Below are 27,749 nucleotides of genomic sequence, written 5' to 3'. Positions count from 1 at the left end.
TAGTCACCAATGTTTGTTTGTTGTATGCCGTGTATTGATCAATAAAGTTTTAAAAATTGAAGAAAAAAAGAAAAGAACTGAGCAGTGACTCAGGAAAGCTGATACCCTACCACAAATGTTGTTAGTATTTAAGGTGTTTCAAACCAACAGCCCACCTGAAGCCGCCAGATCAATGCTTCTTTGGATCCAGCAACGCTGTTCTTGCTTTTATCAAGGTCTGAATCAATTTCATGGTCTATCAGTCAGTCTACACCTAATCGCAGAAACTGCGGGCTGAGGACTAGCAATGTGGAGGGAAGAAACGTCGCCTATGGGCAGTGGCCATGCCCGACTGGTGGATTTCCGCGAGGCAGCCCACCGGCCTTTACTTCCCGACCTCCAGGAGATACTGAGGATAGGCCCTTTTCGCCTTAGACTGGGCCTTCCCTTCTTCCCTTCAGACAGCCTTTGCCCGCCTCCTGACGACTAAGGCGGCGGGGCGGGGCGGGGCGGGGCGGGGCGCAGAGCTACAGAGTGACAGGCCTGTGCTTCGCTTTGGCGCTTCAGTCTGTTTCGCTCTCTTCAGCTGCGGCCTCCGCTATGTGGCTGGCTCTTAAGAGATCTGCTCGCTTCTTTCTGCTCCTGGCCTCCATATGCAGGGGGCTCTCGTCGGGATCCCAGGAGTTGCGCTACCCGCCTAAACGAATAGGTAGGGGGGACGAAACCCGGGACTGGCGGGCAAAGGGCATCGCGCAGTGATTACCTGCATCACTTGGGTGGTCTGTCACCTGTCAGAATGTGGCTGGCCTGAGGGGGAGGACAGGAAACCAGAGGGAAATAATATGGTTTCCTTGCTGCCCTCTAGCCTTCTAGTTAAAACTTGTTGTAGGAGTTTGTACGTAGCACAAAGTCTCGTTTAAAACCCGGCTGCTAGCGGGTGCTGCTTATGGCTTCAGTCATTGAAAGAAAGGTGGGTGGCTTCTAAGGGGAGCAAGCTCTGCAAATGCTGAAGTATACTCTTGCCTATAGGGTTTTTTTTTTTTTAAAGCTTCCTTGTTGCCTCCCAGCAAGACGCACAAGCTTAGAATCACTGATACTGGTCTTTTTTATTTAAATAATAAAAAGCGGAAGGGGAATGCTCTTCACGCTGGGCCAGGGCAAAGGCATTCTCGCAGTGCTGAGCAGCACCCAATTGTGCCAGAATTTTTGAGTCCAAAATAGCCCCAGATTCCCCTTACCTTCTGTAGTTGTTAAAAGCAGAATCATAAAACCTTATCAGAAAATTTGAAATAAAAATGCTTACTCAGGATTATGGAGCTGTGCAAACAGGAGTTGTACAAGACTGATCCTATGCACATTAACCTAGAAGATTTGCTGAGTGCAGTAGGATACAGGCAGATACTTGTTTACATAATTGCAAGTGGCAGTTTGTGTCCCTGTTTTACCTAAACATTTAATTGCCTGGTTTCATTTGCTTTTGGATGTTTACAGCCGTGGACTACTGCACCTTTCTTAAATCTTCGTTCGCGAAGTCAAGCCAAGAGAGGGGATGTTTACTTAGGCTGTATAACCTGCCTTGATCCACCCTTAATTGGAGAATGGTTAGATAAATATTGGCTACATAGGGACAGCAAAAGGGTGTATTCCTCTTCCACCTGCTTTTTAAAACAGTGCTTAGCGAAGAAAGGAGATTCTGATTTTGCACATAATTTTGCAGGTATAGGACCAAGTTTGGCATTTGGGTAACCAGGTGGCTAATAGCCCTGAATGTGAGAGAACACCTTTGTAAGGGAGACCATGACCAAGTGTAGCTCTTCTGTGCCACCAAGCAATACTTGGGGCAAATATATGCAGATATATATTTCCTGTCTTTTTGGTCTGGAATGGAATACATCACTGACATATAATTAGTTCAGACAAACACAAAATAAAATCTCCAAAATCTTTATTGTCTTCTTCTGAGACTGAGGCTATAACAGCTACCAAATCCAGAATAGACAGTGGTCCTGTCTTCCATCTCTCTCAGATTATAATCCTGTGTTTGCTTTCTTGGAGTTAAGTCCCATTCAGCTTGATGGAATTGTGTATGTTTACACAAATCTGCATGTGATATGGCACAATTTATGACTAGTAAGATTATTTTAAAATACAGAAGGAAAAATGTTCTGTATTATGCTATCAGTTTTGTAATTGGAATTTTTGTAGGCAGTTGATACGTGAGATATGAGAAATCTATCATCTAGTCTGGGCTGCTCAGACAGATTCTGGTCTGCCTTCTCTTAGCAAATCTTCCAAGAAAGGCCCAGCTGCTCAATTTGTGAGGCCATTCCATACATGCTAACTGGTCCTTTATTTCTCTCATATCTGACCAGAGGCGTCACTAGGGCAGGGCCAAGGGGGCCATTGGCCCCCCCCCCTAGAGCATTCTCATTGGCCCCCTAGGGCTCTTTGAAGGCAGCAGGCGGCAAGCAATCACAGTCTTTATTGGCGGGAGACGCGGGGAGGCTCTTTCAAGGCAGTGGCGAAGCGAGAGAAGGCCGGGAGGGAAGAGGAAAGCGCAGCTCTCCGCAGGCAGGCATCAGAGGGCAAGCAGGCAAACCAGGGAAGGGAGGACGTTGCGAGCCAACCAGCGAGGGAAAGGAGGCTTTAGACGCGCGGGGCGCAGGAGGGAAGGGAAGGGGGCAGGCAGGCAGAGAGCGAGGGAGTCCCTCACGCAGGAGGAAAACAGGCGGCATCGGCCGCGCTCGCAGCAGCAAGAGGAGGAGCGGGTGAGGGGTAGCGCAGGAGCATTGCCGGCAATGCGCATGAGCGCCAGTGCTGAAGACTCCGCACCGCAGGCGCTGCTGCTGGCGGCGGGGGAGGAGGGGGCAGGCGACGAGGACCCGAAGCGGGCTTCTTTCTCGCTGGTTCTCGCCAGGTGCGCTGAGCTCCCCCAGCCGCCGCTCTCGGCTAGCAACTGGTCTTGCACAAGCCCGCGCCGCCGCCAGCGCCTTGGGAGGGACGGACTGATGGAAGAAGTAGTTTGCAGGACGAGCAGCGCCTCTCCTCAAGTTTCGGGACGGTTACCGTCCCCAAATCTTTCGGCTTCTCCAGGCGGAGGCTTCCTTTGTTCGAACGCGAGGGATTTAGCACCTCTGGGCAGCGCACGAGGACTGCTGCTCTTCCCTCCGAGTCCGGCACACTTGGCCCCAGGGTGCAACCGACTTGGCCCCAGGGTGCAACCCACGCACTTGGCCCCAGGGTGCAACCCACCCCAGTGACGCCACTGTATCTGACACCACCCATGTAAGGAGTGTAGAGAAATTTCAGTGAGAACTGGCCCATATGAAAACACAGCCCACAAAGACAGCAGATGCTTTCAAGACTGCAGTAGTTTGGTTACTATAATCACAGAAATGGCTGTAGCTGCTGCAGTTAGCACTCCGCTTAACAGATTCATTCAAATAACCCAAGATACGATGAAAGAAAAAGGTTGGATTGTATGAGTTAATTTGACCACCTTTAGGATGATATTCTTAAAGTTAAATCTTATCCCCCTTTTTATACGCGCACACACACACACACATATAGGCTTAGTGGGCTAACATGAACGAAGCGTTCTCTTTGTTGTCAATATTTTTTTGAGTTTTTGAAAACACTCAGCACCTCTTCCACTTTAATCTTCTTTCAGCAAAGGTAATGTGCCTTGTTTACTTCAGATTTTCATCACACAATTTGTCATATGCCCCTAACCAAATGTTTCATGGAGTCAAACATTTGCCAAAGTTCACTTCACTGAGAGTTTCCAACATTACTCTGCAGCAAAGGCTCCAGATGCTTTTGAAAGTGTCAGCTGCCACAGAGATAAAAGCAATTATCATCCACGTAATTAAAACTATACTAAAGCACCTTTCATTATCTTGATCTCATAAGCATAAGGGAAGAGCTGGTTGGTATCCCTCTCAGTTTTGTGGAAATAAAATATATGTATAATCCTTTCAGCTGTAATTGGAGCTGGCATTGGGGGCACATCTGCAGCCTACTTTTTGCGCCAGAAGTTTGGAAAGGATGTTCTGATTGATGTATTTGAAAGAGGGACTGTTGGTGGCCGTCTGGCTACTGTCAACCTGGAAGGAGAAGACTATGAAGCAGGAGGAGCTGTCATCCACCCTCTTAACCTGCACATGAAGCATTTTGTCAAAGAATTAGGTATGACTTTTGCTTGTGAAGCAAGCTGAGATACTTTCCTGCTTAGTTTCGTTCTGATTTTAATTACAATTGTTTTGTTTCATCCACATCCTGTGATAAGTCCCTCTAAAGCTTTATCTTTCCACAGTATGTGCTCATATATGTACACATCTTATTGTATTACCGATTTATTCTTTCTGTCTTCCCCTTGTCAACATTTCCACTGTCAACAAGACTGTAAACTTTGGGGGGCAGGAGCTTGGAGTCAGGTACTTTTGTTTTGCTGTTGTTACTTTAATGATATTGCCTATAGTGATAACAACCATCCTAGACAAATTACAACAAGCACATAGATAATGTGTATCTAACTTTTGTAAACTCTGGGGTTAGATCAGGAGACTGTAAAACATGAGAATGACAGAATGGCATTCCTGAGCAATCACATCTGAAACTAGTTTCAAAAAGTAGTTCTTTTGGAAGAAACTCAGGCCAACACAGAAATTCAGACCAATGCAGAAGTTCCTACTACATTCTGAGTGTTGTCACTCTGTTGAATCTCAAAGTACTCAGCCTTTTCACACACCTCTCTTTACTTACAAGATTTATACCCACAGACTTCAGGATCTGCCAAAAGTGGCTAGTGTAATGTAAAATTTTAAAAATACAATTTAAAATTAAAATATATAATTTAAATAATTCAAGAAACAAAATAAAACAGCAGGTAATTAAGCCAGTAGTACATAATCAGCATAAAAGAGGTATAAAAGCTAGGAAAAATCAGGCCATTGGAATGAAATCCAATGAAGAGCTTGGGGGAACAAAAACACTTTTGGCTGGTGCCAGGCGAACTCGCAGTAGAGTGTTCCTGAGATAGGGCACACATACTGAGGAAGTTCCCATCACTAGTCCCTCCCCCCATCTCATTTGCATGAGTAGGAGCATCAAGAGTAGTGGTTAAAAGAGGACATTCATCAGCAATTTGAATAGGATGGGACAGGGGTGGCCAAACTTGCTTAACAAGAGCCACATAGAATAAATTTTAGATGTTTGAGAGCTGCAAGACATGAATGTCAGATGTTTGAGAGCCACAAGGGAAGGAGGAAGGAAGGCAAATAGATGGGGAGAGTGAGGGAGATGTGGAAAGAAAGCAACTTTCACTTTAAATGTATTCTCCAAAATGCCAGCTGGCTTGGCTTTGAGAAGTGATTTAAAGAGAGAAATGCCTTCTCCAAGCCCGCTGCCAGAGTAGTGGGGGCTTTGAGAGCCATATAATATGTGTGAAAGAGCCACATGCCGCTCCCACGTCACGGTTTGGCCACTCCTGGTACGGGAAGAAAGAAGTACTTTGAGTGGCCTGTTCCTAAACCATATAAGGCCTCTAAGGTAAAAGCCAGCACTTTGAACTGTTCCTTTTAACAGGCACCTAATGCAGACTTTTCAGCATAAGATGTGATCCGTATACCGCCCCCCTCACAGCTCCCCAAAAACAACAGCTTTTACCTTTTGAAGTTTCCAGGCAGACCCACATTAAGCTCACTGCAGCAATCTAGCCTGAGTGGAATCAGGGCATGGATCACCATGGCCCAATTTAAGGTTGATCTTTGTGTTTGATGTCATAAAATAGGATTCATACTAAATTGGCAATTTCTTCTCATCCCCATCCCCACTTCAAGATATATCCCCATGTTCCTCAAGGTCCCTTATCACCCAGGAGTAGCACTTGTAATTTGGTGTAGTGATTAAGTGTGTGGACTCTTATCTGAAAGAACCAGGTTTGATTCCCCACTCCTCCACTTGCACCTGCTGGAATGGCCTTGGGTTAGCCATTAGCTCTGGCAGAGGTTGTCCTTGAAAGGGCAGCTGCTTTGAGAGCCCTCTCAGCCCCACCCACCTCACAAGGTGTCTCTTGTGGGAGGAAAAGATATAGGAGATTGTAAGCTGCTCTGAGTCTCTGATTCAGAGAGAAGGGCAGGGTATAAATCTGCAATTCTTCTTCTTGTAGAGATCAGAAGGCTGCAATGGGAAAAGGAGGCAGGAAAGTTCTGTTGCTGGTAAATGTAATCTGGATCCAACCCAGCTCATTCAGAATGTGTGGCTTTCAGTTCCATCTCTTGTGAAGAGCAGTAAAATGCATCATATAACTACTGTGGGTTAGTGGTTAAAGTGTCAAACTGGAATCCAGGACACCTAGACCGATTTTGCATTCAGCTTACCCCGCGGTCACGTTCCTCTTCTCTGTGCAGCGTCCGTCGGATTTCCCACTATCTGCGCCAGAGTTACAGGAAGCGTCGCAGCTCTCGCGCAGCAAACAGAAACCACTAAAAACCAGTTTCCGTTCGCTATAACTTCGGTGCAGATAGTGGGAAATCCGACGGACGATGTGCAGAGAAGAGGAATGTGACCGTGGGGTAAGCTGAGTGTGAAATCGGTCCTAGGTTTGAATCTCCATTCTGCCAAGGAAGCTTGTTGGGTGACCTTGGGCTAATCACACATTCTTAGCCTAATCTACCTCATGGGATTGCTATGATGATAAAATGGAGAGGAAAATGACAGAAGCTGCTTTGGGTCCCCCTTGGGGAGAAAGGAGGGATATAAATGAAGTGAATAAAATAACAAATCATCCCATCAGAGATTGTTCTTTATATTTCTGACAGGCCTTGCTAACCTACAGTTTTACATTCTCACAACTGCAGGACTTTCTGTTCCTAAAAGCCAAGGTGGCCTCATGGGCATTTACAATGGAGATGAGTTTGTCTTTGAGGAGAGTAGCTGGTACATCTGGAATTTTGTCAAGCTCCTGTGGCGTTATGGACTGAATCCATTACGAATGAACATGTGGGTGGAGGAAATTCTGGACAAGTTTATGAGGTAATCATTTATGAAAGCAGAATCTAGTTTTACACTAGGAAGAGTTAATTACATTGTAGGAAGTGAGCAGTAGGTTAATGGATGAAGAATAAGATTTTTCAGACTACCAGAGAATGAAATGCTAAAGAACTACCACTTCGCTGGGTCCAGACAGAAAAACTAGGGAAGTATGGTAATCAAGTCTTAGCCTATAATCTAGAGCTTCAGGAGGAAACAGAAGAATCAGTTCACATGGCAATTATGGCAACCGGAATACCTTGTTAGGCAGCTTCAGTGATTAAATTCTGCTGTGAATTCTAGATCTAAAATAAGGTTAGTTAGGTTCATAGCTGAGAATGAAAAACAAATATGTACAGTCTGTTTTTAGACTCCTGTGTCTCCTTCAGCATTTAAAACATACTTGCCTTTAACCCTCTACTAGTTGCATCTCAATTGAATATCAGCATTGTAAGTGCTAAAATCTTTTTTCTTCCTATTAACAAGGAAGGAAATACTATCCCACCGATGTATCATATGGGTTCCTAAACAAACATTTACAATCACTGGCAAGAAAAATGTGATTACTCTCCTTGTAATGTGCTCTTCAATTGCCACTCTCATGCTTTTTAAAAAAGCTGCAAATTATAGTATTAAAGTTGTGAACTTGAACTTTTGGCTTAAGAAGGCTTATTTGTGAATCACTTTGTTAATGAAAGCAAAATAACTAATACAACACTCTTATACTATACAATTTTGAATCCCTGACTTCCCTTTTGTCCTAATTTCTGCAAAAAATGCATAATCTTGATTGCCCCTTTCTTAATAGTTCCTTTCCTTTTTGGATATAGGATCTATCGGTATCAGTCTCATGACTACACCTTCAGCAGTACAGAAGGTTTGCTTCATGCCCTTGGAGGGTCTGAATTTCTTCAGATGCTGAATCAGACCATTGATGAATCCATGCAAAAGTCTGGCTTTTCTCACAAGTTCATCAATGAGATAGTAACGTCAGTCATGAGAGTAAACTATGGCCAAGGTACCAATATCAATTGCTTCGTAGGTAAGTAGTGCTTTTTTTTCTTATAAAACTAAAACATTCACTAACATACCCAAGTCTTGAGGAAGAGGAAAGTAGGATTTAGAATTAATTTCCTAGATTCAAGAATGTTCATAATCCACACCATCCCAAAAACTGATCAGCTGTCCCACAAAATATCAGGAAGCAGGCACCAAAAAGTAATCTCTGTACCATTTTTACAAAGCCCTCATATTCCAACGTTACATATAATTATGTCTATCTGGAGACCAATTTCTCTTCTGCATTTCTCTATGAACATTTTTCTGTTCGTGAATTTTGATTCCCCCTCCCCTTCTCCCTGGCAGGTGCTGTATCTTTAGCAGGTGCTGGTAATGGACTTTGGTCAGTAGAAGGTGGCAACAAACTGGTATGCACGGGTCTTCTCTATGCTTCTAAAGCACAGTTGATTCCTGGCACAGTTATTTCAATAGAGGAGAGGACAAGGCAAAATGGACGTTCAGGTGAGGTTGTCTCAGTATTGTCCCATCTTCAGAAACAGCTTATAAAACTAAAACATTCACTACGATGCCCAAGTCTTGAGGAAGGGGAAGGTAGATAGGCATAGAAAAGCAGCCAGAGAGATAAGTAAGCTGCTGAACAGGAAATTCTGCAGACACTTTTTACTATAAGTGCCTGGCAATTTATGGACAAAATGCTGAGGATTTTTGGATGCATGACACACAAAAAGATCCTAGGACTTAGCTGCTAGCTTTCATCTCACACACATCCCACTTGTGTTGTAGGTCTGACTTCGACAGCCTAATCCAGCAGTATCTTATGGGTAGATCAGCTCTGATGGCATGCACAAAAAGAGCTTCTACCACATTGAGAGAGAACAAAAACAGTTTTTTGTGCCAAAAGCAATTTTGCATCTACAAACTAACATACCTGTGCAAAATTTTGTCAAGGGTATAAAGATCTGTTCTGATAACCACTGCACATCATACAAAACTGAAACCAAGATTATCTTTTGCTAAAAATATTTTACATGGGATTGCAGGCAGCATCTGTAGAACTGTTAGCAAAATTCTACTCCTGGAATAGAGCTTTCGCACCACTTTCCTCCAGCAGCAGGCCTCTGCACACCCCAAAGGTCACACTGTAGGGCTGGAGAACTTCCAGGAACATGGGATATGTGGCATAGGGGGTTGCTGCTGGAGGAGGGAATCCAGAGCAATCACACAACCCTCTTTGTGCAGGAGAACCTTCAATTTGAAGGAATGGTTTTGACTCCAGCCTTACAAATTGTTTGAAAGTCATCTGTAAAATCACTTCTGAAAGCACGTTACTTAGCAATCCAGAAGTCAACCTATTGGTAGCGTCCTTTTGCAGTTGCTACTATAGGCAAATTCTGGAATTAATTGGCATAGCAAAAATTGACTGGAAACAGCAGCTTGAATATAGTCTGCAAAAAAAGTGAGCAACTTAACAAGCTATGTGTTAAATCATTAATTACTCCTGTAAGCTTACTAGGAAGGGGTTTATTAATTGCAGGGCAGTTATTGAAATACTCCCCCCCCCACCTCTTTTATGTGAACACAGACTACAATACTGCTTTGTGTAATTTAGACAAACGGTGCTTGGGGTTTTGCTGAGTGAAGACACTCTAAATATGAAGAACAAATACAACCCTGCTTTCCTTAATGAAAACTTCTAAGGGCAGCACTAGTGGGATTTTGTTTTCTAGACACTGAATACTTCAAGTGTCTTTATTACTTGGTCTACGTATTTGTAATCAGAGGATTGTAGAGGAAAACAGATATGTCTTTCATCAGATAGATCTGCAGAGAAGTTTCTGCAATCTTACCAAGGATGCATTTAAGTTGCAGATAGAGATTCTCGCTTTCAAATGCAGCCTGCTGAGATCCAGCTTCTGTAGATGAACTTCATATCCAGGAAAAGTTCAGCGTCATTAAAGTAACATTAGCAACTAATGCTGGCCTACGATGGGGAGACCAGGGTTCGTATCCATGTTCTGCTACAAAGCTTGGGAGGTGACTGTAGGCAAATCTCTCTCCCCCTCAACTTAACTGCCTTCACAGGAATGGCAGACAGCCAAACTTGTAACAATACCAAAGGAATAGCTTATTCTTGTTTATTTTTAAAGGTGATACTGTGAAGCTGTATGAAGTGACTTACAATTCTACATCAGGATTAGCAAGAGATGCATACAACATTGTTCTGATTGCAACCCCCTTGAACCGTAAGATTGCCAACATAACATTCCTCAACTTCAACCCACCAATTCCGGAGTTCTCCAACACCTATCACCAGACTGTAGCAACATTTGTCCATGGTCAGATCAATGCCTCTTTCTTTGGCTACCAGGACCCTTCCTACTTCTATTTAAATGGCATTTTCACAATGGAGAATCCAAAGCTGTTTATAAATAGTATGGGCACTGTGTCTCCAGTTAAGGACAGAAAAAATGTATTGAACCCATTATTGGGCCCTCAAGTTTGGAAAATTTTCTCACCCCAACCCCTCACTAAAGATCAAATGAACTTGCTTTTTCTATCCTATGATACCACTAGCGTAAAAACATGGCTAGCGTACCCACACTACAGCCCTCCAAACAAATGCCCACCTATCATCCTTCACAGTAGAATGTACTACCTCAACAGCATAGAATGGGCTGCAAGTGCCATGGAAATGAGTGCAATTTCAGCAAAAAATGCTGCTCTTCTGGCTTACCATCACTGGTATGAAAATACAGACATGATTGATCAGGAAGATTTGCATGAAAGACTCAAAACAGAACTCTGAGTTGGAATCCTCATTGTTCGGAAAAACCTATCTTAAAGACTGCTATTGGTATTACACTGAAACTAATCTTTGAGGCTGAATGTTCCCGTCCCCCGGGGAAAAAACATTTCTGGACTATTTTAAGAACACTTGGTAACTGAAAAACACAGCCTGTTGTGTATTTTTGCCTATGCAAAAAGGCAACGACCGCCAGGAGTATTTCTTGTAAACACAGGAAGATGTCTGCCATAGTGCTGCCTACAACCATTGTTCTGCATTAGACCCTAATGGTTTGTTAAACCTAGTAGAGAACATTGAATTAGGCCTTATTATATCAGAAGGTTGCTTAACTTTAATCTCATTTAATTGGGCTATGCGAAAAAGTGAGAATTAAGCACCTATGTTATATCTTAGCATCAGCTTATAGCTTGTAAGTTGAACCAAGTCAGAGCAGTTTACTATAAGTTCTCTGGTAACCTTCAAGGTGAAAGCTAATGTACTGTACCTCTGCTGCAGTCCCTACTGAAGTAAACAGGGCCATAATGGGTACGGGAATATTTTGTATGTGTTTTATAATGTGGCATGTATCAAAAACATGCTTAAATATTTATAAAAAGTAGGAATAGACTAGACATCATCTAGTAGAGAGAAATGGAAGGCAATGGTTGTATGTGCTGTCCATGCATGCTTAGTTTTTTACCCCAAATTGAAAGCCATCATATGCAGGAGAAAAGCTAAAACCAACAGCAAGTTCAAGAATCAGGCAGCTCAGGTAGCAGCAATTAAAAATGAGAACTATACTTGATGTTCAAGCACAAAAAGATTGTTGATTTAATCTCCCTTTTTGCTACACAGCAGTTATACTGAATCACAGAATGAGAGTTTTCTTTACTACAGAATTTCACAGACCTTCAAAACTTCACTGTGGTAAGGGAAGGTTTAGTAGAATCAATATTACTACTTTACAAGTAAAACTTTTTGATCTCTAACATACAACTATAGCCCCCATTCACCATCTGAAGAGTGTATCTATAACATAGCTCCGGTGGAGGCCCCAGTGTCCTGGCCTCACTGCTTTACCTTCAATGCCAAGTTCCTGGCCCCACCAAGCAGTCCCCTGTTGCTCCCAACTTCCAATTTAAATTCTTGTATGCTGCTCACAGCTGCCATCAAGCCTCATACCACTGCTGCCTTCTCTTGTTTTTTTGTGCAATCTCAGTGAAAGTGACTGCACAGGGGAGCTTTGGTTCTGTTTGGCTGCTTTGACGGCTCTACCAACGGGAGGAGTAAGAGCCTGCCAGGAGCCAGAACAAAAGCCCAGCGAGGTGGGGCAAGAGAGATCCCCCTGGGGCCTGCAGCTGGGCCTGTGAGGTCTGTACACTGCCTACAGGTGTGTTCTGGAGCAGGGAGAGGGAGGAGGCTGGCTGGTGATGAGAAAGCAAGGGGAGAGTCCAGTGCTTGCCAGCTGCAGTCCCCTCCCCACGCTTGCTCCCTGGCCCCATTCTGGGCTCTCCTCCCCAAGCCTGTTGCTTGCTGCAAAGGGGGGAGTTTCTCTCTATTTCAGCCCTGAGCCCCAGACACCAAACTGGGCAGCCCCCTGCCCCACCAAATCTGAAATCCTGGTAGATCCTATTAGGTACAGCACATTTACTTACTATGGAAGATTGCTACTAACAGTGGAAATTATGAGCCATTTGCCACAAGGAAGCAACTAACACTGGTCCAAAAACAGCACTCTAATTTAAACTTTGTAACCTATTAAGATCAACAGCCATTTGTTTGCTTCCGTGAATTCTGACACAATTTCTGTTACTTATATCTTGGGCAAAACAGTCTTGTAGTAAGCTCATCACTGTAATAAGTACTGATCTTTTGCTAAGTATCGGTTGTTTTGACTAGAAATGCTAACATGCAGCAATAGAATTTATCCATCCTTTTGCTGACCTACTTAACAGCTGAAAGACCTGCCTTCCAATCCAGAATGTCTGAGGTCAAAGCACCATAAGAGGGAATTTTTTTTACAGCTAAACTGTTACTGCACAGAAAAAGTTCAACTCTGGAAACATATTCCAAATAAATAATCCATTTTAACAATTTATTTTAAAAAACCAACAAGGAATATACATTTCCTGGAGAATCCATAACAATTTTTAAAAAATGCACTGCAGGCTGCACTGTTAATTTACACTCGTTCCAAGGCTTCCAACATGATGATGCTGTTTCCTCGAATTACCTGCAAATCGAAGCACAGGAATCAGGTATGATGTTTTATCCCAGAACTCAAGTCTTGGTCTCTAAGATTACTAATAATGAGTTTTTTAGTTATCACAATTCAGTGCTTGGTTATATACAATTTTAAAGATTAGGGTTTGTAGAATCTTTCGGGATCAAGTGCCGTGTTCTACTGGAGCACAGCAGCCAAGAAGGTCTGAGCGCCTGCTCCGGCTGCAACGCCACTGAGGATGTTCTCCGCAGCTGAGAACGAAATGTCTGGAAGGAAAACTTTCTCCAGTAGAACACGGCACTTGATCCGGAAAGATTCTACAAACCCTAATGATGTTACCAGCCGTGAAAACCTGAATTCTTTGATAATTCTAAAGATGTCAGCTGCTGCAGGATAGTACAGTAACAGAATGCCACCAATTCATTTTATAAAGCTCCAATCAAAAACTGTTAGCACCTTTATATTTAGCTATCTTTGCATTCTTGGTTCATACACAGTTAAGATTATTAAGGAAAAAAAACAGGTCATAAACAATCCACAGGAAAAGAAGGGATCCAAACTGCATGAGACAATTCAGACAGTGAAATATTTCTACAGATCAAACTAAAATGAGAAAAAGATTAGGAAGCAGAGTGGTTTTGATTTCCACATAGCATCAAATGGCAATGTCACCTCTGGGTAGCTTAAAAGAAACTCTGCTGACAAAGTTGGATTTCTACAAATTTTTTGTGGTCAAAAGGTACGTGTGAACAAAAGTAACTTGGCTTAATGGTATACCAGTGTGAGCACAAGCGGAATGCATGGAATTCATATTCTAATTCTGCCTGTACCAACAGTAAAAAGCCGGATGTTCTGCCCTACCAAGTCACTGATATGAATTCCCTTTAAATCTTAGTAATGTTAGGGACTTGACTAGAAGATGTCTTAAAATAATAATCTTGTAATCCTAGTCCTATTTCATGTTTCACTGGTTGTCTTTTGCTGTCTAATTGCACTTTTATATCTTGTGATCCATCTTGAGTCTTGGCAAGAAAGGAGGACTAAAAAGTAAATAAAATTATAGAGATTAGATTCACATCAGATTCACTGAATAAACTACAGAGTCCAAACTATTTTCTTAAAATTTCAACTGGTCTCCACTTACCACCATGCTAATGTTGTTCTGCTGTCCACCTGGTGCCATTTCCACACATTCATCTATTACAAGATTCATAAATGGATCAAACCCTCTTAATATTCCTTGGACATGTCGGCCACCATTTAATTTCACTGTAAGGAACAAGTAGTCAGTTTCTTGACAACTCTGCCGAAGTTCTACAACAGAGCTTAAGGTAATAATTATGGAATCGGAATTAGCAGTTTTAAATGAGTAGTTTTATTGTGTCAAAGATCACAACAAACTATTAAACCAAAATCTGCAGTTAATTTTATTAAGTCATTTTCCATAAGCCAATAAAAAAATATGCAATGAACAGACAAGTTTTTTCTTTTGCTTTCTCAACTAAATGCATTTTTACTCCATCCTATCAGAATGTATGCAAGATCATCAGGCATTCATTATTGTCAAGAACAAGTGTCGCTTAATTGGTTTAAATAATTAACAATACAGTAATCCCTCACTCGCAAACATGACCCTATTCACAGTACAGCAACCCAGGGTTTTCCTTTGCTCACTCCTAGGAAAAGTAATTATCCTCCCCTATATTCAGTACAGCTGGTCTTCCTACTCTGCTAACCAACTCCCCCAACAGTTCATTGCAGTGCTGGGATCTTTGAGATGCATTTCTTTTTTCATAAACACCTGAGTGTGGCAGCAACAAGTAACAGGAAGATAAGGGGCAGCTGGCCATAAAGATGCTCATCTAGGGCAGCTGCTACTCACAGGACAAACTACATCCCCTGTGCAACTAATGAAGAAATAATTGTCTTACTTACATGACAACTTCTTGTCCATAAATCTGAAATTTAAAACAAAAGAGTACAATAGCTACAAAGCAATAGTTCTCAAATGAGCAAAACAGAAAATCAAAAGTCTCAAAAAGCTCAAACCCCACAGCTCCAGGTTGGCAATCTTTTTATCAGCCCACTGACAGCAGATATCATGCCTCTTCTATTGCAGGACACAAGATTAGATCGCTCCACACCTGGTAAAATTACCTGTCCTCAGGCTAGGCTGCCTAGTCCTTGCAGCAGTCACACGCACTTCCCAATTGAGAGCCACCAACAAAATACAAACTCACACTAGCAGTTGCGATTCCCCCAAAAGTGAACTTAGGGTTACGAATGAATTCTGCCTACCTAAATTAAGTGAACCTGTGCCTCAGCTACCCGAGGGTGAGAAATGCCACTCTAGAGAAGCCTCATTTTACACATTGCCAGACTCATGCAGGCAGTACACTCTCGCCACTCCTGTACTCTCACTTTAGGAAAGATGAAGGCGCTAACAACTTAAACTTCCAGAAAGCTTTTGATAAAGTTCCTCATCAAAGGCTCCTTAGAAAGCTTGAGAATCATGGAGTAAAAGGACAGGTCCTCTTGTGGATCAAAAACTGGCTGAGTAATAGGAAGCAGAGAGTGAGTATAAATGGGCAGTCTTCGCAGTGGAGGACGGTAAGCAGTGGGGTGCCGCAGGGCTCGGTACTGGGTCCCATGCTTTTTAACTTGTTCATAAATGATTTAGAGTTCGGAGTGAGCAGTGAAGTGGCCAAGTTTGCGGATGACACTAAATTGTTCAGGGTGGTGAGAACCAGAGAGGATTGTGAGGAACTCCAAAGGGATCTGTTGAGGCTGGGTGAGTGGGCGTCAACGTGGCAGATGCGGTTCAATGTGGCCAAGTGCAAAGTAATGCACATTGGGGCTAAGAATCCCAGCTACAAATACAAGTTGATGGGGTGTGAACTGGCAGAGACTGATCAAGAGAGAGATCTTGGGGTCATGATAGATAACTCACTGAAAGTGTCAAGACAGTGTGCGTTTGCAATAAAAAAGGCCAATGCCATGCTGGGAATTATTAGGAAGGGAATTGAAAACAAATCAGCCAGTATCATAATGCCCCTGTATAAATCGATGGTGCGGTCTCATTTGGAGTACTGTGTGCAGTTCTGGTCGCCGCACCTCAAAAAGGATATTATAGCTTTAGAGAAGGTGCAGAGAAGGGCAACTAGAATGATTAAAGGGCTGGAGCACTTTCCCTATGAAGAAAGGTTGAAACGCTTGGGACTCTTTAGCTTGGAGAAACGTCGACTGCGGGGTGACATGATAGAGGTTTACAAGATAATGCATGGAATGGAGAAAGTAGAGAAAGAAGTACTTTTCTCCCTTTCTCACAATACAAGAACTCGTGGGCATTCGATGAAATTGCTGAGCAGACAGGTTAAGACGGATAAAAGGAAGTACTTCTTCACCCAAAGGGTGATTAACATGTGGAATTCACTGCCACAGGAGGTGGTGGCGGCCACAAGTATAGCCACCTTCAAGAGGGGTTTAGATAAAAATATGGAGCACAGGTCCATCAGTGGCTATTAGCCACAGTGTATGTGTGTATATAACATTTTTTGCCACTGTGTGACACAGAGTGTTGGACTTGATGGGCCGTTGGCCTGATCCAACATGGCTTCTCTTATGTTCTCTTATGTTCTTAAAGGACCTACACTGATGATGGCACATGCACAGACCCCCTTACCCCCAAAGCAGAAGCCGGGGGACAATTGTCCCCTTTTTCTGTTGTGAGGGCAGGGAGTTGTTTGAGTGAGATCCTTTGTATGGCTACTTTTCGCCTGCTGTACCTGGGCTTCCTTTACATAAGAACATAAGAGAAGCCATGTTGGATCAGGCCAATGGCCCATCCAGTCCAACACTCTGTGTCACACAGTGGCCCAAAAAATTATATATACCTCTGCTCCATATTTTTATCTAACCCCCTCTTGAAGCTGGCTATGCTTGTAGCTGCCACCACCTCCTGTGGCAGTGAATTCCACATGTTAATCACCCTTTGGGTGAAGAAGTACTTCCTTTTATCCGTTTTAACCCAATTGCTCAGCAATTTCATCGAATGCCCACGAGTTCCTGTATTGTGAGAAAGGGAGAAAATTACTTCTTTCTCCACTTTCTCCATCCCATGCATAATCTTGTAAACTTCTATCATGTCACCCCGTAGTCGAAGTTTCTCCAAGATAAAGAGCCACAAGTGTTTCAACGTTTCTTCATAGGGAAAGTGTTCCAAACCTTTAATCATTCTAGTTGCCCTTTTCTGCACTTTTTCCAATGCTATAATATCCTTTTTGAGGTGTGGTGACCAGAATTGTATACAGTATTCCAAATGAGACCGCACCATCGATTTATACAGGGGCATTATGATACTGGCTGATTTGTTTTCAATTCCCTTCCTAATAATTCCCAGCATGGCATTGGCATTTTTTATTGCAATCGCACATTGTCTTGACATTTTCAGTGAGTTATCTACCACGACCCCAAGATCTCTCTCTTGGTCAGTCTCTGCCAGTCCACACCCCATCAACTTGTATTTGTAGCTGAGATTTTTGGCCCCAATATGCATTACTTTGCACTTGGCCACACTGAACCCCATCTGCCACATTCTGAGAAGTTTTGAAAAACCCAATTTTCTGGCGCCAATAGGAAAAGAACAGCTACTCTTATTCTCTCCATACCAAAAAGCGAGGCCAAATCACAGGCTGCCTACAGTGACTCCCTGCAAGGAAAGCCAGTGCTGCGCATCATTCCCAGGCACCCGGCTCTCCGATGGCCTTGATGCGCAGGCGCCTCGCTATGCATGCTGGGAAAGCGCCCGCTCTGTTCCCACCAGCCTCGTGCCCGCCGCCGCTATGGTCCCCCGGACAGGTTCCCAAGCTAACTAGTGCCCGCCGCCCGCCAGGGACTCACTTTTTCAACTCTGGCGGGTGCGCTTTACTCATCTTGTGGCTTCAAATGCAGGACCCACAGCAGCGCTCCTCTTCTCCCTGCTAGCAGTTTCCTTGACGTTCTGCGTCAGTACGTCCGAGTCGTCTCCAATAGAATGAACTCTTCAGCACATGCGCACTCTCTCACACACTTGCACTCCTTCGGCAGGAAGTCGAGTTTCGTCGAGGTTACGTATTCGGCCTCCCTAGCAACCAATCAGCGCGAGGCTAGAGTTATGCCCGGCCTAAGAGTCCCAGGATTGCCAATCAGCTTCCATTTCTCAGAGGAGCACAAGAGCCAATAGTTACTCATTTCCACCGAAAGCTTTTGAATTAACAAATTTAGCTGTATAACAAAGTTGTATGTTGGCCGACAGTTCAGTTTACTTCGGTTCCAGTCTAATTACCATAGTGCACATATTAAACATGGTAGATAGCAAGTCTATGTAAAAATTCCTTCTTACATAGACTTCCTTTTAAAATTGAACTCTTGGTCTGCAAAAGAAGGGAATTTTGCCGCTCAATGTATGTCCTCACGTGACCCGCCGTCCCGACATCATTCGTCTGAGCAAGACCTGTAGGTGCCACTGAGAGATGCACAAGGTCAACAACTGCCCATACAAATGCCTTTTCTGTAGTAGCTCTAGTTTCATGGAATTGCCTGTCTGAGGCCATCAGGAAGCCTTACACATTTCCGATGATTCACAATGTAAAATACAATCGTTTGGAAGGACAGTTTATGATAGGATTCCCAACCTCCAGGTGGTGGCTGGAATCAGACAGTATTACAGCTGGTCTCCTGACAACAAAGATCACTTTCCCTTGAGTGAATGGCTGGATTGTAAAGTGGTCCCTTCCCTCCGCAGGCTCCACTCCCAAAATCTCCAGGTATTTCCTAACCCGGAGCAATCAACCATATCAAATAGGACTATATCATAACATATTAATCCAGGAAAATGTTCTGTTGCTATTGATGTTACCTATGCTTGCTATTGATGTTACCTATGCTTTGGTCAGACAAGAGAACATAAGAGAAGCCATGTTGGATCAAGCCAATGGCCATCCAGTCCAACGCTCTGTGTCACACAGTGGCCAATATATGTGTGTCACACAGTGGCCAACATACGCACACACATATACATACATACACACACACACACACATATATATACTGTAGCTAATAGCCACTGATGGACCTCTGCTCCGTATTTTTATCCAATCCCCTCTTAAAACTGGCTATGCTTGTAGCCGCCACCACCTCCTGTGGCAGTGAATTCCACATATTAATCACCCTTTGGGTGAAGAAGTACTTCCTTTTATCTGTTTTAACCTGACTGCTCAGCAATTCCATTGAATGCCCACGAGTTCTTGTATTGTGAGAAAGGGAGAAACGTTCTTCTTTCTCTACTTTCTCCATCCCATGCATAATCTTGTAAACCTCTATCATGTAACCCCGTAGTCGACGTTTCTCCAAGCTAAAGAGCCCCAAGTATTTTAACCTTTCTTCATAGGGAAAGTGTTCCAAACTTTAATCATTCTAGTTGCCCTTTTCTGCACTTTTTCCCAATGCTATAATATCCTTTTTGAGATGCAGTGACCAGAATTGTACACTGTATTTCAAATGAGACCGCACCATCGATTTATACAGGGGCATTACGATACTGGCTGATTTTTCAATTCCCTTCCTAATAATTCCCAGCGTGGCGTTGGCATTTTTTATTGCAATCGCACATTGTCTTGACGTTTTCAGTGAGTTATCTACCATGACCCCAAGATCTCTCTCTTGGTCAGTTTCTGCCAGTTCACAACCCATCAACTTGTATTTGTAGCTGGGATTCTTGGCCCCAATGTGCATTACTTTGCACTTGGCCACATTGAACCTCATCTGCCACGTTGACGTCCACTCACCCATCCTCAACAGATCCCTTTGGAGTGCCTCACAATCCTCTCTGGTTCTCACCACCCTGAACAATTCAGTGTCATCTGCAAACTTGGCCACTTCACTGCTTCCTCCCAACTCCTGATCATTAATGAACAAGTTAAAGAGCATGGGACCCAGTACTGAGCGCTGTGGCACCCCACTGCTTACTGTCCTCCACTGTGAAGACTGCCTGTTTATACTCACTGTTTTCTATTAATTATCCAGTTTTTGATCTACAAGAGGCCTGTCCTTTTACTCCATGACTCTCAAGCTTACTAAGGAGCCTTTGATGAAGAATTTTATCAAAAGCTTTCTGGGAAGGAAAAAAAAATCTATTGGGTCCCCTTTGTCCACATGTTTGTTCACCCCCTCAAAGAAATGTAACAGGTTAGTGAGGCAAGATCTTCCCTTATAGAACCCATGCTGAGTATTCCTCAATAACTTGTGTTCATCAATGTGCCTATTCATTCTGTCCTTGATAATGGTTTCTACCAACTTTCCCGGTATTGAAGTCCTGGAATTTCCTGGATCTCCTCTGGAACCCTTTTTAAAGATGGGGGTGACATTTGCTACCTTCTAGTCCTCAGGAACGGAGGCAGATTTCAATGAAAGATTACATATTTTAGTTAGGAGATCCACAAGTTCAACTTTGAGTTCTTTCAGAACTCTTGGATGTATGCCATCCGGACCTCGTGACTTGTTTTTAATTTGTCAGTCAGCTGTCGGACCTCCTCTCTTGTCACTTCAATTTGACTCAGGTCTTTTAACACCTCTTCCAAAATTAGCAGTTCTGGAGCGAGCAAACACTTCTCATCTTCCACAGTGAAGATTGAGGCAGTGAAGAGCTCAATTTCAAGATTTCTGCTTATTGCTTATTATATGTATCATCCTATTGGTTGCATTGATTTATGCTATGGAATCAGTCATAACCTTCAGTGAGAAAGGCAGACTATAAATAACATAAATAAATATATAGTTCAAACAATGTCATTTCTCCACTCTAGGACTATTGAATAACTGTGGTGATTTCTCCTGAGATATTGTTGGTTTATAAATTAGTGCTTTCTTTTTAAAGGGCAAAGAAATTCATTATTTCAGTTCAAAAAGGAAGCTACGTCTTTTTGTATCTGAAATACTGTGCCGCCCACATTTCCAAAAAATTCTAGATCTGAAGATGGCACTCTTGACACAGAGAGATGTTCAACTACTGTAGCTTCTCCATTCAATCTATCCATCCCATCTTGTTTTTCATTGTTAAAGCTGGACTTAATGTAGCAAGCAGCTAAATCCAATTCTAGGGCAGGAGAATCCACACTTCTCTTTTTTCTGGACCTCTAAATGAAACAGAAACCAGGGTGGTGCTGCAAAGCCATAGCCATACTGCAAGCCATGTATAACAAGCATGACTTCACCTTCCCCTCCCAAGTGACCATCGTTCTTCAAGGCATCTCTCAACCAAGAATATATACAAAACTTCAGTTCTCTGGGTACCCTAAGGATAGTGTAGCATTGTCTCAAAGTTTTTACTGAAAATGCAGGTAGCTGTGTTGATCCACAATCAATTTTTTAAAAGAAAAAAACAGCTATGTAATAGCCATTTTAAAAGATCAGCCCAAATAACACAAAGCAGTATGCAAGTGTTTATGTTCCCCAAATAACTGGAATAGGATTCTGAGTAGACCTACTTATGTCTCCTCCCTTCTCCGAGTCCTGTAAGCACACTGCTCCTGTGACATATGGTCCATTTATTTAATGCTCACAGTGACAATGCCACCTTCTTCTGATCTACTTGACACAACGAATGTTCCATCTGAAAACCGTTTCTCACCATTACTAAAATACTTCAACACTGAAGTTGTACTGGAGGATGATGTGTGCTTCATGACCAGTGCAGAATTCCCTGCAGCTTAATTTGGAAAACACTTAAATATAAACAGACAGAATTCAGTGTAGTTGAAAAATAGAAGATTTTATTTTTGGCTTTAGGATGACTTTCCAGTGTTACCAGAGGGATATGGCAATATTCATGTGTCAATGACAGAACACAGTCATTCCAGCAAAATCAAAACTTCAAACACAAAGTTTTGGAAACTCATTGTTTCCTCTAATCATTCAAGTGACAAAGATTTCCTGGACTTTATCAGTTTAGCTAGATGGTAGTGGGGGTGTGGGTGTCACACTGAATATTCTGCATGGAAAACACACCCACACCCTACATGTGCAAAACTCACATGCCAAGGTTCACCCTAGCATTCCGCCTGACCTTTCAATACGCAGTGAGTGTCCCATAAGGAAACATTTAAACATGAAAGCATACAAACGGTTGAGTCCAGAAACCACACCTCCACACCTGATTCTGCCATGTGCATAAACTGGACCTCAGCTCTGATGTAGTCACATCAGTGCGTGATATGGTTTCAGCACTGCTATGTCTGCTACTAATCATAGGAAGAGAAGCTGCAGCATCCTAGCTCCTTCTATGGAAAACAGGGACAGAGCCGATGTGCTTCCACAGGGCATGTCAGAGACATATCTGCAAAACAGCCTCGGAAAAGGATGCACTGACAGTGCTGAAAGAGGGCAACACTTAACCAAGGACACACATTAGCACCTGTGAAGGTTCCATCTCTGCCACATATTTGCCATGCGTTTTCCCTCCCTCTCAGCAGTCAGGAAACACTGCTATCATGAGTAGTCTGCATAAACACATCAGAGACCAAGAGGACTGCAAACATATGAATGTGTTCTCATTCTCACACCAGGCAGCCTCCTTACCAAACAACGAGCAGGCTTCCAAACTCTGAGTCACCCTGGATGCACCTGACCTTCATTTCCAAATCCCCAGTTGTTGCACCCATCCCAAGTTTTTTTTTTAAAAAATGGAGTGACCATTTGCCCTCCTGCTGCAACGCCAGCAAGTCTACTGAGCAATAGCTGCCAAAGTCTCCTTCATTTTCTTGGTCATGCTGGGGATGAGGTGGACATGGTCATCCACACACTTTGTCACACAGTTTTCCAGCTGTGCCTTGACCTGCTGTTCTTTACTCCCTGAATCCAAAGAGTCCTTAGCTTTGTCGTTGCAGTACATTGTGCAGCGAGAGAGGCGATCCTATGGATGGAGAACACAGGGTCATGAGTGGCTGACAAGACCTCAAGTGGAAATCCATTGCACTGATCAAATTCAGTGGTTGACAAGAAAGGCTTACAAATTGTTACATGTTAAAGTTGTAAAACCAAATGTTTGGTAATAACTGTAAACATTTAAATTTTGTTGTTGTTTTTCTTTGTTGCATTTTGGGGTTTGGGGGGCATTTTTGTGTGTGTTCTGTTAATGTATGATCATGTGTAATAACTTTAATTTTTTATTTATTATTCAAATTTATATTCTGCCCTCCCCGCAAGTGGGCTCAGGGCGGATCACAACATAAAATAAGCATAATAAGCAATCAATATAAATAACAATTCAATTCAGTAAAAACAATAAACATAATCAGAACACGGTTTCCAGCTGGACTCAATTTGTCATCAACTTTGTGAACTGGGCTACATACAGTATGTATGATACAAATAATATCAGTGATGCCAGCAGCATCAGGGGGGCTAGGATCTTTCTGGACACCCAGTTGCCTCAACTTGGCAGAACAGCTGTTTTACAGGTCCTGCAAAATGGCAATAAATTCTGCAGGGCCCTGACCTCTGCCAAGAGCATGTTCCACCAGGTCGGGGCCAAGGCCAAGAAAGCCCTGGCCAAGACTAAATGGACATCTTTTGGGTTGGGGACAATCAGAAGATCTTGTTCCACGGAGTGCAAGGCCCTCCAGGACACGTATGGAGAGAGGCGGTCCCTCAGGTATGTCGGTCCCAGGCCATGCAAGGCTTTAAAGGCCAATACCAAAACCTTGAAATGGATTCGGTACTCAGTCGGTAGCCACTGAACAAATTCATGCTTTGTTGTCAAAAAAGTATGAAATAAACTGTTATCCTAGCAAGAAGGAGCATGAACTCATTCTGGAATTTTTAATTGTCGGGCATCCTTCCTTTACTGCTTAATCCTGTCACATATTCACAGGTATAGTGCCTTGGAACGTGGAGATTTTATTTAACTGTCATTGCCAACAGTGTAGATATATGTTCTTTTTCTCCATGTGGACAACAGGCAGCTAAGCAATAAAAGGGCAGCTAATTTTCCCTCCCCCACCACCACGGAAATTAGCTGCTTTTTTATTACTTAGCTGCCTGGTTCTGGAATAGGCACCCTACTGGTAAGGATGGCAGATTTGAGGCTGGTTCTGCAACAATGGGCTCTTGTAACTGTGGGGGCTGGAAAAATGTCTGGTAAGAAGAACCTCCCTTCTTCATCCAGTCACTCATTCATTCATTTACTGATAAATACATAAATACATTTTAAATTAAAAATCAGTGCCTTTTCTGAACTACTGAAGATAATGAGACATTTAATAATCTCACAAGATATTTATCTGTTTATGCAAAGGTCCTTTTAAAATATCAGTATACAAATCGTATCATCTTTTGTTATAAGGAAAGTCTATTTTAAATAGGGAACACGGAAGTAGGAAAAATCCCCTACTTCTGAATGCCACCATCACTCTTGATCCCAAGGGACAATATCGTCATCAACTTCCCACTTCTTCTGCAGAAGCTGACACACAAGCAACCTTCCTTTCTCCAGCCTGAACAGTTGGGTTAACACAGCCTTTGCTTGTCACTACTGATGATAGGGGAGAGGCAGTGAAAGAGTTCTTTGCCTGTGTCTGGAGTGAATCAGTGCTGCTGGCTCTTTGATCTTTACTCCGTTCAGACTTTGGCCCCAATGAAAAGTTTTTTGAGTGAAAAACCCCAATGAAAAGTTTTGACACCAACCAAGGAAAAAGAAGCCTGCAGATTTATACCCTGCTCTTCTCTCTGAATCAGAGACTCAGAGCGGTTTACAATCTCCCATATATTCTCCCTCCACAATGGACACCCTGTGAGGTGGGTGGGGTTGAGAGGGCTCTCATAGCAGCTGCCCTTTCAAGGACAACTCCTGCGAGACCTATGGCTAACCCAAGGCCATCCAGCAGCTGCAAGTGGAGGAGTGGGGAATCAAACCCGGTTCTTCCAGATAAGAGTCTGCACACTTAACCACTACACCAAACGATTCTAGCCAGGATCAAGAACAAACACAGATCTGTACTGTTTTTGTTCTCCTCACCTGAAATCTCTCCAGCTCCTGGGTGACAATGGCTTGTGCTTGTGCCAGGGGAGTGTGACAGCGTTCGATGCACTGATGGACCTGCTGCATGGAGGCTTTGGAGTTCTCACAACACACGGCACTGCACTTGAACATGATTCCCTGCAAAGAGCTGAATGTCAGTAAGAGAGCACATCCAGAAGAGCCACAGGCCCGTCTGGTTTCTTCTGTTTTCCCACCATGGTCTGCTTGAAGCCAACAGCCCTTCATAGTTGCCTGTCCCATGCAGCTGGTATTGAGACATACACTGACTCTTTAGATGAAGACCCCAACTGGCTATTAAAGTTAACATGGGCAATAAACCTATCCTCCAAGAAGTTGTCTTTGCCTCCAGCAGAAGGGGAGATCAATTTCAAATCCTATTTATTGTTCAGTAGCCCAGTTCTGGTTATTGCAGTTACTAAAACTGCACACTGAATTCTAGTTCTTGATATGTTCTTATACATAACAAGAAGATTAGTGCCTCCCGCCTACCTATTATGTGACCAGCAGAACATGAATGACCTCACATTACAAGAGTGAGTGTAACAAAAGCAAATGTATTGCTTATGGCACTTTCCCCAAATTGATTTTCTTATTCCGAACAAGAAGATTCAATATTTTTGTCATTTACCGTACTTTAATTCCCTCCCCTCCCTCGTGAGGGCTACATATACGGGATTACGCCATTATGTCCTCTGGGAGGAAGGTCATCACAGCCACAGCATCACTGCAGCCAGATTCCTGGCTGCGGTGGGATTTGAATCCAGGTCTCCCCGCAACAGCTGCAAGGCCAGCAGAAACTACTGGCAACTTTGTCTCGCCTCCTCTGGAGTGGAGTCAACAGTCTACACCGATTCATTCAGGGAGTCCTTCCCACGTGCGTGCAGAGGAGCAGTCTCCCTATTCTGACCTGCATCTTCCGGATGGTCTCTCTTTCTAGACCCTGCACCATGCCGTCGATGGCCTCTTGCACCCGGATCTGTTGCGCCTCAGCCATGCCGGATTGCTCTACCGAACACCCCACATGGAGGGAAGTCTCCCAGCCCAGAGGACGCCCGCGCCCGGCCACCTCCCCTCCCGTTCACTTCCAGGGTCAGCTCCGCCACACTTCCGAGGGGCCGCAAATGCTCGCTTGAAACGCAACAGCAGCCTCCGGTGTCCGGGGGCGGGCACTGCAAGCCGGGGACCGCGGCACAAGCTGGGAGATCGCGCGCTTTCTCTTGCTCGGGCAGACGGCCGCCCTCTGCCGTGGCTTTCACAGCAGCGATGTCAAAAGCAGGGAGAGGCTGATTCATACCCCAGCTCTTCTTGGAAGCCTCAGATGGCATCCTCAAAAGCACGGGGGTTGAGAGGTCGCATCAGTATCTATTTATTGACACCCGCTCTTGGGTGGCTTCCAGTCGTCACAATTTTAAAATATGAAGCAAAGGTTTTTTGTTTTTAAGCAACATCAGCTGAAAAATAAGCCCCAAACCAGCAAAACCTAGTAGAGGTGGGACCTGGAGATCCCCCAGAATTACAGCTGATCTTCAGACTACAATGGCTGCTGAATGATTGGCAATATTCCTGGCCTGTTCACTGGACCACTATGAGAGCCGGTCTGCTGTAGTGGTTAAGTGTGTTGACTCTTAGCTGGGAGAGCCGTGTTTGATTCCCCACGCCTCCACATGCACCTGCTGATGTGACCTTAAGTCAGTCACAGTTCTCGCAGAGCTCTCTCAGCTGCACCTACCTCATGGGGTGTCCGTTGTGGGGGAAGGGAAAGGAGATTTTAAGCCACTCTGAGACTCCTTCAGGTAGTGAAGGGCAATATATAAATCTGATCTGTTCTTTTATCGCAGGGGTGGCCAACGGTAGCTCTCCAGATGTTTTTTGCCTACAACTTCTATCAGCCCCAGCCATTGGCCATGCTGGCTGGGGCTGATGGGAGTTGTAGGCAAAAAGCATTGGAGAGCTACCGTTGGCCACCCCTGTTTTATCGTCACTATGTCAGCACAGTCCAATGGAGGAGTTGTATAGTTATTGACAGCCTATGGCCAGCCATCAGTGCTTCTGATACAGCTTCATGGCTGGTGAGCATGTGGGAAAGGGCCGTTTTGGATGTGGCTCCCAAGCTCTGGAATCCTCTGCCAGTAGAGATTAGTCACCCCTCTCATTGCTGGCATTCTTGAGGATAGAAGACTTATTTTCTTCAAAACCTTTGAAGAGGGTTGAATCCCAGGAGGTTGCCTTTATGTTGGATTTGTTTTGTTATGCAGCTATTCTTGATCTCTTTTGAGCTTTCATATCGCAAGGTGGCTTTAAGCTGTTGTGGTGTTTTGAAATGTTGATAGGGTTGCCAGGTCTCCCCCTGGCTGCCAATTTGTGGGAGGTAGGCTTGCCAGCTCCAGGTTGGGAAACTCCTGTAGGGTAGAACCTGGGGAGGACAGGAACCTTAGTGGGGTACAATGCCATAGATGCTACCCTCCAAAGTATCCACTTCCTGAGAGCCAGTTTGGTGTAGCGGTTAAGTACGCGGACTCTTATCTGGGAGAACCAGGTTTGATCCCCCACTCCTTCACTTGCACCTCCTGGAATGGCCTTGGGTCAGCCATAGCTTTCGTAGGAGTTGTCCTTGAAAGGGCAGCTGCTATAAGAGC

At 43.8% G+C, this 27,749-nt stretch overlaps 3 protein-coding genes across 3 annotated transcripts; 1 reads left to right on the top strand and 2 right to left on the bottom strand.

The window, feature by feature from the left end:
• Nucleotides 1–535: 535 nt before the first annotated feature.
• LOC132580192 (prenylcysteine oxidase 1-like) lies at nucleotides 536–10,981 on the top strand. The gene is made up of 6 exons (XM_060250882.1): nucleotides 536–688; nucleotides 3,961–4,167; nucleotides 6,840–7,014; nucleotides 7,842–8,053; nucleotides 8,377–8,532; nucleotides 10,179–10,981. The coding sequence occupies exons 1-6, from the start codon at nucleotides 580–582 to the stop codon at nucleotides 10,835–10,837; spliced, it is 1,518 nt and encodes a 505-aa protein (XP_060106865.1). The 5' UTR covers nucleotides 536–579; the 3' UTR covers nucleotides 10,838–10,981.
• Nucleotides 10,982–12,883: 1,902 nt separating this feature from the next.
• SNRPG (small nuclear ribonucleoprotein polypeptide G) lies at nucleotides 12,884–18,206 on the bottom strand. Its single transcript, XM_060250884.1, has 4 exons — nucleotides 17,940–18,206; nucleotides 14,976–14,998; nucleotides 14,185–14,309; nucleotides 12,884–13,049 (listed from the first exon to the last, which is right to left on the bottom strand). Exons 1-4 carry the CDS (start codon nucleotides 17,969–17,971, stop codon nucleotides 12,999–13,001), a joined length of 231 nt encoding a protein of 76 aa, XP_060106867.1. The 5' UTR covers nucleotides 17,972–18,206; the 3' UTR covers nucleotides 12,884–12,998.
• Nucleotides 18,207–21,827: 3,621 nt separating this feature from the next.
• Nucleotides 21,828–26,284, bottom strand: FAM136A (family with sequence similarity 136 member A). Its single transcript, XM_060251058.1, has 3 exons — nucleotides 26,021–26,284; nucleotides 25,090–25,230; nucleotides 21,828–22,986 (listed from the first exon to the last, which is right to left on the bottom strand). The coding sequence occupies exons 1-3, from the start codon at nucleotides 26,105–26,107 to the stop codon at nucleotides 22,798–22,800; spliced, it is 417 nt and encodes a 138-aa protein (XP_060107041.1). The 5' UTR covers nucleotides 26,108–26,284; the 3' UTR covers nucleotides 21,828–22,797.
• Between the last annotated feature and the right edge of the window lie 1,465 nt (nucleotides 26,285–27,749).

Source organism: Heteronotia binoei, chromosome 12, assembly GCF_032191835.1.
Source record: "Heteronotia binoei isolate CCM8104 ecotype False Entrance Well chromosome 12, APGP_CSIRO_Hbin_v1, whole genome shotgun sequence".
Lineage (NCBI taxonomy): Eukaryota > Metazoa > Chordata > Lepidosauria > Squamata > Gekkonidae > Heteronotia > Heteronotia binoei.
The sequence above is the reverse complement of the archived record's forward strand: the minus strand, read 5'-3'. Positions and strand labels throughout refer to the sequence as shown.

What these genes read in the sequence shown, in the direction of transcription:
- LOC132580192 (XM_060250882.1), top strand. Translation starts at nt 580, where the DNA reads ATGTGGCTGGCTCTTAAGAGATCTGCTCGCTTCTTTCTGCTCCTGGCC. An exon ending in CTACCCGCCTAAACGAATAG is followed by an intron (nt 689 to 3,960) that starts GTAGGGGGGACG and finishes TAATCCTTTCAG; the next exon opens with CTGTAATTGGAGCTGGCATT. An exon ending in CAATATCAATTGCTTCGTAG is followed by an intron (nt 8,054 to 8,376) that starts GTAAGTAGTGCT and finishes TCTCCCTGGCAG; the next exon opens with GTGCTGTATCTTTAGCAGGT.
- SNRPG (XM_060250884.1), bottom strand. Translation starts at nt 17,971, where the DNA reads ATGAGTAAAGCGCACCCGCCAGAGTTGAAAAA. An exon ending in TATGGACAAGAAGTTGTCAT is followed by an intron (nt 14,310 to 14,975) that starts GTAAGTAAGACA and finishes TGTTCCTTACAG; the next exon opens with TGAAATTAAATGGTGGCCGA. An exon ending in AGAACAACATTAGCATGGTG is followed by an intron (nt 13,050 to 14,184) that starts GTAAGTGGAGAC and finishes TTCGATTTGCAG; the next exon opens with GTAATTCGAGGAAACAGCAT.
- FAM136A (XM_060251058.1), bottom strand. Translation starts at nt 26,107, where the DNA reads ATGGCTGAGGCGCAACAGATCCGGGTGCAAGAGGCCATCGACGGCATG. An exon ending in AGACCATCCGGAAGATGCAG is followed by an intron (nt 25,231 to 26,020) that starts GTCAGAATAGGG and finishes AGCTCTTTGCAG; the next exon opens with GGAATCATGTTCAAGTGCAG. An exon ending in AGGAGCTGGAGAGATTTCAG is followed by an intron (nt 22,987 to 25,089) that starts GTGAGGAGAACA and finishes CTCCATCCATAG; the next exon opens with GATCGCCTCTCTCGCTGCAC.